The 7,466-nt window shown below is 47.1% G+C and overlaps 2 protein-coding genes across 5 annotated transcripts in view; both read right to left on the bottom strand.

Annotated features, from left to right (window-relative positions):
• Window positions 1-424: 424 nt before the first annotated feature.
• Window positions 425-4,368, bottom strand: LOC125953272 (sodium/potassium/calcium exchanger 3-like). 2 transcript variants are annotated; one of them, XM_049682726.1, is made up of 6 exons: window positions 3,638-4,368; window positions 3,385-3,572; window positions 3,158-3,305; window positions 1,680-1,886; window positions 1,379-1,612; window positions 425-1,261 (listed from the first exon to the last, which is right to left on the bottom strand). In XM_049682726.1, the coding sequence occupies exons 1-6, from the start codon at window positions 4,164-4,166 to the stop codon at window positions 825-827; spliced, it is 1,743 nt and encodes a 580-aa protein (XP_049538683.1). In that variant the 5' UTR covers window positions 4,167-4,368; the 3' UTR covers window positions 425-824. The 2 variants fall into 2 exon arrangements, with proteins under 2 accessions (XP_049538683.1, XP_049538685.1); XM_049682728.1 differs by having other exon boundaries at window positions 436-1,261; window positions 1,379-1,576.
• An 897-nt stretch (window positions 4,369-5,265) lies between these two features.
• Window positions 5,266-7,466, bottom strand: part of LOC125956789 (sodium/potassium/calcium exchanger 4) — an 11,120-nt gene continuing 8,919 nt past the window's right edge. For all 3 annotated transcript variants that reach the window (XM_049688985.1, XM_049688987.1, XM_049688986.1), the window contains 2 exons: window positions 6,770-6,871; window positions 5,266-6,690 (listed from right to left, as the gene is read on the bottom strand). In XM_049688985.1, coding sequence (XP_049544942.1) covers window positions 6,356-6,690; window positions 6,770-6,871 — 437 coding nt within the window. In that variant the 3' untranslated portion in view covers window positions 5,266-6,355. The remainder of the gene's footprint in view (window positions 6,691-6,769; window positions 6,872-7,466) is intronic.

Below are 7,466 nucleotides of genomic sequence, written 5' to 3'. Positions count from 1 at the left end.
CTGTAGAATGATGAGTAGTTCCCAGGAAAGAGGGGAACGGGTAGGTGGCAATGGTTGAGTTGGATGGAAGGACATGATTGCTACCGTAGGTGTCAGAGGGATTCCTAAGCAGAGTGCGTCACTAAAAACTCGGCGATGATTGCGATCGGGCGGCAGATTGACGCAAATTCCCTTTTACGGATAAAGTAATTTTGGCATTAAGGCAACCGCAATCATCCGCTTAACACGTGCTCTGTACATCGTATAGAAATTGAATGCATTGAATTTGAAGGTATGCATGGAATGCATTAATTGATTTAAACAATTTTCAAAACCATCATTAAATATATTTTCAATTATGTTTCCTCATTTCAAAAACAATATGCAAATATGCATTGGAACATAACTCAGAAACTCACCTCGCTGCATCATGTTCGGCTGAAGAAAACACAATCTGAACTGTTTCAATGCATCATGCTAAATCCTGGTTCATTGGACTTCATCAATGACGTGTCACGAAAGCGTATCGGTTAGATTATCAGTTGGATTTATTACAGTCAAATCCCGGGCCTATTGTTTCGTCGGCAATCAGAGTATACCTCGATATGAGTGGCTTTAACTACATAATGCTGCAATCGAATAGAGTCTTAAACAATCTCAACAATTAAAACGAATCTTAATCCTTGACCTCCGATAAGGCTGATGGTGGTATCAATGAATCTCTTAAGCGATCGTAGACGGATCATCTGAGAGTCATAGTCTTTTACTGTCCTTAGCTTTTCTTACATTACGGAAACACACACTATACATAGGAACTAATCCTTCGATGCTCCCGAGCCGCGATATCAGTGCGGACAGGTAGGAACATTCACTGGGAAAAATACATTTAGCTCGATCAAACTGGAGACGGTCAGGAAGCCGATGTACATCGAAAGGCAGGTAAGGCCCACCTTCCAGTCCAGCTTGAAGCGGTTGAACCAAAACGCCATATACAACCCGCACAGTGTGGACAGCAGCGAGATGGCGGAGTACGTCAAGCCAGAAGAGTTCAGCGATACCCAGCGTTCCCCGGGAACGGCCGGGAAGGCGAGCGACTTGATTAGCCACGGTAATCCCAGGCAGAGCAGAATGTCGAACGTGTTCGAGCCGATCGAGTTGCTGATGCCCATCTCACCATGGCCCTGATTGGTGACGATGATGCTCGACACGGCCTCCGGTACGCTGGTTCCGGCCGCCAGGAACGTTAGTCCCATCACCGAGTCCGGGATGTCGATCGTGTCACCTTGAAAGTAGCGAAAGAACGGTTGATTATCTTTGAGAAAGTGTGGCCGGCGGAAAGAAATGAGAAACGAATCTTCGTCCATCTGGCGCAGGCGGAAAGAGGGAGAGCTTTACTTACCGACGACCGTGATAAGAAATGCGACGAAGTAGGATGTGATACCGATCCAGAAGATGCAAGCGAAAAACGTTACCAACCGAAGCCGTGGATAACGACGACAGTCGGGGATTGTCACCCAAAGGATGAACGTTATTGGCCAGCGGCAGATGAACGCCATCAGATTGTCGTCCCGGTGATTCCACGGCGAGGTGGCAAGCTCTGGTGGCAGAGGAAAGAGTGCGTCCAGCAGGCGAACTTAATTCAATTGGGAACCAGTTCTAGCGAGGTGATCTTTGCGAGGGTGTCAAACGTATCAACTCACCGTAGTCCTCGAAGCTGTCATCACTGGCATCGCTATCACAGGCGTGCTGTGCGTTGGACCCGTTCTTGTTCGTTTCACCCGTTTTGCCATTCGCGCCATTCGACAGTAAGGGCGATATTTCGGTCACTTCCGTGTACGGACGAACGTAAGACTTCCGACGGAACGTTTTCGACATAAACCGATTAATTGGATCGTTGCAGTACATGGCTATCGGGGAAAGAGAGAGAGACACAGAGAGAGAGAGAGAGAGAAAGAGAGAGAGAGAGAGAGAGAGAGAGAGAGAGAGAGAGAGAGAATAAAGGACATGCAGCGGTCACACAGGTCAATTGAAGAAATAGTTATCTCAGTGGATTAATGAAGACCCCCTTCCAAAATCCGACCGTCGTCAGTTAAGCTCCATGAGTCACTACAGGTTACTGATACAGGATTGGGTGTTGTTATTTGTCTATTCAGAATGTCGCAAACAACGGCGACTTAAGACAAATATAATCAATCAACTACGTCAATGCAGTGTCCAAGCAGCGTCTTTCTGCTTTCTAACTGATACAGATAAGCCCAGGAGCTTGATACACAGGCCGGAAGCAAGCACGATGGCGCGGCTACTAAATTCTCGCGTCATTTCATCGCGACGATGCAGGGGAGCTTGTGACGGCCTATGATTTCCGAGTGATTTTGTCAATCCTCTACAAATATCTTCTTGGCACAAGGCCACATGTTTGACCTAATATAGACTCTGTGATATGCTTTTTACTTGGCCTTCAGGCCATCTTGATTGTATTGTAATTGTAGCCTTAGGCAGTGTTAGTTTTTGATTCGTTCACGCACTTTAGCTCTACTGATCTAAAGCAGCCAAAACAATGATTTAGTACAATAGTCTGTAGGATTCGTTCTAGATTCCGGAATAGCCACCAATACAATGTTACATAAAAAATGAGAAGTAGCAACTGTGTGGGACCAGATAAGATAGCGCAGATTGCATGCACGGGATGCGTTCCAAACCCACAAAAAAAATTCTCACCTTAAGCCAGAGTCAAGTTCATTGCCGTTTGCTACTCGGCGAGAGCTCGAGCGACCGCGATTTAAATCTGTTTATCTTGGATGTCACCAATCCATTTCCATTTGGCCCACATTGTAGTAAAGTCCCGGACGTTGCAGGGGACACTTAGCTAGGAGGGCCGCTAGGAGCTTAGAGATAGGATATCATGGTCGTGCGCCAAAAGAAGGTAACCAATTACAGATGCAATTGGAGTAAACAGAAGTGAAGCGCAAACAAACGGAATGCCAAAAGAGCGCACACTTTGTAGACTAGCGCGTCGAGACAAGTGTTGGAAACGGAACTAAGGAAACGAGGGCATTGCCATTAGAAAGCTGTTTCTTGTAACTCAAAAATTTTATGCAATTTAGCCCCGGCGGTCATATAAAATCTTGTAACGCTTTTAATGCACTCTTTCATAAATTCAAGTGAAGAAGCTACCAACCTGCAATGTATAGTACGTAGGCAGATACGAGAACGGTCGCCTCGTACCACATGACACGATCGTCGTATAGCACCGCTATCAACCCAATAACCGCCATACCGTACATCATGGAATCCCGCGTAACTGGCCACCATCTCAGCTGAACAACCTGCAATTCACAACAAGAAAACGATGCCAGTAGTTGAAGAACTAGAATGTCGAGAATTTATAATACCGTGATCTCTTACCTGTCCACCCAGCAACCCACATACGGCCGGTACGGCCAGAATGTTAAACACGGCCGATCCAACGACAGCCCCTACACCGAGATCACCCTTCGTGACGAACGTCCCGACACAGTTGATAAACAGTTCTGGGCTGGAGGAGGCAGCTGCCATGAAGGTAGCTCCAGCAACATCTTCCTTAACCTGCAGCTCTGCGAAACATTTAATGATTAAGTGAGTCATGGCGACCAGCAGCAAGTAAGAAGCTTTCGCATACTTTTGCACATCAGCTCAATCGCGGGCACAAAGTAATCATCGCACACGATCGCCAGCAGCCAGAAGCAGTAACAGGCGACCACCACGTGCACCAGTATCCAGCCATGCCGCCGGTCCTCGCGCGTAAATCCATCCGAGGGAAATTCAAAAATGGCCGCCGGTGTGCAGTTGCGCTCATGTGGTTCCGGTTCGGTCACGTTATCACCACCACCACCACCACCACCGGGCACTGCTGTCGTACCGTAGAGTGCGTCCGGCGGTACAGTCTGATTCAGCAGATCCAACAGCTCTACTTCACTCTGGGGAATGGTAAGCAAACGGCGAGCTGCACCGCCGTGACTCACGGGCTGGCGTACGGAGCCATGGAAATCTTTATCCAAGACTGGACCAAGGGCTAGGTTAACTACATGCAACGATCCTAAACACAGCACAAACAGCACTCGCAGCACAAACGCTATGCGCACTTTGCGATTGCGGATACCGAACGATGACGACTGATCGTTTGCGGTTTTAGTCCCAGGTTTTACCATCTCACGTACTCACTGGTTGGCCGCTGGTTCTTGGGAAAAATGTTCTTGGAACGCGCAAAACACACACACACACACACACGCACCAGCACACACACTCTCCGTTGCCTTCGATCTGCAGTGATAGATCCGATAACGGTACAGCAGTCAAAATCGAGTGCACGCAGCTTCCAGTTCAGTCCCCAGAGGCAAAGAAAGTCCATCTGCTCGCTCCGGATCGCTTTTATAGGGTTCGTGGGCTACAATGTCATCGTTTACACCACCTTACGATCTGAGATCGGTGAGCGGTCACTTGTCAGCCTCACCGTGCAGCAGCAACACCAGCACCAGCAGCACCCTAATGTTTGCAATGCACAATGAGATGTGAGTGAATGATAAGCAACGGTCATAAATCAACAACCACTGCACTGTACACAGCGCGGTGATCCTGGACAGCTGCAGGTTGATCGTGAACGGTACTCATAAGGCATGACCGTCGCCAACGGCACTATGGGCGACAGATTTCGTTCGGTAGACAATCCGCACCGAGACCTATGATAACGGTGAACTCTCGTGTGGAAAGTTTCCGGTTCAGTCACCCTTAAACTGTCGCTCTTTCTTATCATCCCGACTCTCAAAGACCGTGAACGACAAAAATGGCCTATAGAGTAATGTTCTTCTTGGGTAAAGTTATGTTTTAGCATAGCATTTAGCATGAGTGCTACTTCAATGATACGATGCCACTACCGTTTCTGCGAGGTAAAACTACTGGAACTATCGAGGTCTGACGGAACACACATCGAGCCTATAGTTGCAAAATGTTATCCAATGGCTTAGTAGCTGTATTACGTGCTCTAACCGTGATCAGCATACGCCAGAGTAATCTCAGCACTAGAGCTCGCGCTCCGTAAACCTTAAATGGCCTCTAGTCGGAGATTGTCAACATCCGGGACACCTGCTCGTATCGCGTGCTAATCGCAGACATGCTGTGCTAATTGTTCTTCCTCGATCTAGGTCTGTTAGATTTTTCTCAATACCACGATCCCAAATAAACCATCTGTAGTACCTTAGCAATGTAACATGTATTTATTATAATATATATTTATATGTTTATTTTACTAGCACTTTTTATTCAAACACAATTGTCTTGACAGTGTTTATGCAATCTCCCTAGGGCAGGGAGCTACCGGCACGTATTGTTTTCGGTTTAGAACCGCAAAAAGAACAGTAAAGTGAAAAATTCGGTCACGGGACACCGAAAAACGAAAAAGCGCCCGGTGAAAGAGAGTTCAGCTGACAGTGGAGTCGCCGCCACCAAAGGTGACCAGGGATAGAGATACGTTTAAAGATTAATATTTACAATAGCCAACAAGAGGTATGCTGAGTGTGGTGAATGGTGTATAGAGGGGTATCCGACGCCTCCCCAATTATGGCTCAAATGAGTCTTCACACGTGACACACGGGACTGACTTTTGGCTCAGAAGGCGGGATAGTAGATAGAAGAAAAAGAAAAACAGACATTACGTATTACAACTGACACAACCATGCTATGGGTGCTTATGTATGCGCATATGTGACCGAAAATGTTTGTCCATGATCATCGATAAGGTGCGTTTGATAATGTGCCATCTCTATTGGGTTCAGCAGCGCATAGGAAATGTATTTCTTCTTCTACTGTACCGATCATAGCTTCGATTAATACTCTACAAATTACAAATTTACTTCGAGACGATCATGCCAACTACATCGCGTTGGGTTGCTTCCAATGCTGTAGCAGCAACAGGTCTAACTCGCTATCAGCACATCTGCCATGACATTCGCGAAGTCCTCTGTATCCTCCAATTTGAAAACCCTCGACAGACATACAACCAAGTGTTTTCAATGCTGTTTCAAATGTAAATCATGTGCAATGGCTGGTTGAAGTTTAGAAACTGCAGCTAGTAGAGAGCAGACCGTCTATTGTTGCTAGAGAATTGGATGCGCGTCCGCCGAAGGGCGAAGCTGCAAATTGCGCCGTGAAAGTGGCCTCCATACAATTAAAACGATTGACAGTCAGTCGCAGTCAAACCAGATGTGGATAATGCTCAGGAGTTGAGGAGTTGAAGACTTTGCAAACAAGTCCTGTGGAGCTACTCTAGTACTCTAGTACCCTTTAGTGTCCAGCGACGGACACCGGATGGACCGGACAGACAGGTCTCTTGACAGCCCACCGTTCACCGGCCACACGTTGGCAGGTTAACGCGGAAGAACACGTTTAGCTCGATCAGGCTTGCCAGGATAAGGAATACCGCGTACATGATGAGACACGCGTTGCCAACACGCCGATCCAACTTGAACTTGTTCAGCGAGAACGCAATGTACAGCATGAGGAGTGTCGATAGCAGCGAGATGGCGGAATACTCCAAGCCAGCCGAATTGATGCCAACCCAGTGGTGTCCCGGTTTGATCGGCGAGAAGGCCGCTTTGATGAACCAGGGCAATCCTAGACAGAGCAGAATGTCGAACGTATTCGAGCCGATCGAGTTGCTAATGCCCATAGAACCATGACCTGTGTGGGTGAAGAAAAGCAATGAATACGCTAAGATCAAAAGGTCCTAGGGTAAAAATGGTGGTTTGTTCAGGCATACCTTGCTTCGCTACTATGACACTGGAAACCGCCTCTGGTACGCTGGTGCCCGCCGCCAGGAATGTGATGCCCATAACCGAATCAGGTATCTTCAGCGTGTCCCCTGCGCATGAGAGAAAGAAGAGAAAAAATGAATTCAATGAAGCAAACGAGTTAAATTACGCGCTGAAATTAAAAGCAAAAGCACATCGCTTGAACACCCCTTCACGTTTAAAAGTTCGGCACTCATTATCTGATAACTTAATTCAACCACGGTATGCCCGGAACCCCCCGCGGGGATTAGTCCATGAATCGGCCGAGCTGCTCGAGCCCCTTCGCGATTGCTTCTTATCGGGCACGCTCATTCGACGTGGACGTCTTGGACAAAGGGTAGCAGAAGGGTAGAAGTAAGCTACACATGATAATTTATCCTAAGATACCAGCCATATTCTTGCTATCGTGGGGACATATCTTGTGGCCCGATTAGTACACAATGTCATACACCGTGCTCGTAATGCGACTCTGTAGCTATTTTTGTACTGTCATAGATTGATAGCAACAGGGTAGATCAAATTTAGAAAACATGTTAATTTGTGACGATACTGCTCTGCACTAAAGAACGGTGAGTCAATTCAATAGTCATAGACTACTTGTCTCGGTTAATAGAGCTTCATGTAGCTCCATCCAAGTGAGCTGGCTATGTCCCAACAACCGTCAAT

This window comes from Anopheles darlingi, chromosome 3 (assembly GCF_943734745.1).
Source record: "Anopheles darlingi chromosome 3, idAnoDarlMG_H_01, whole genome shotgun sequence".
Taxonomy (NCBI): domain Eukaryota; kingdom Metazoa; phylum Arthropoda; class Insecta; order Diptera; family Culicidae; genus Anopheles; species Anopheles darlingi.
Note: the sequence above shows the minus strand (reverse complement) of the source record. Positions and strands in the feature narration are given on the sequence as shown.

Excerpts from the sequence above, each read along its gene's own strand:
- LOC125953272 (XM_049682726.1), bottom strand. The coding sequence starts at position 4,166 with ATGGTAAAACCTGGGACTAAAACCGCAAACGATCAGTCGTCATCGTTC. Across the intron at positions 3,306-3,384 it reads GTGGGTTGCTGGGTGGACAG|GTTGTTCAGCTGAGATGGTG; the intron begins GTAAGAGATCAC and ends TGTGAATTGCAG. Across the intron at positions 1,613-1,679 it reads TGACAGCTTCGAGGACTACG|TTCGCCTGCTGGACGCACTC; the intron begins GTGAGTTGATAC and ends AATTGAATTAAG.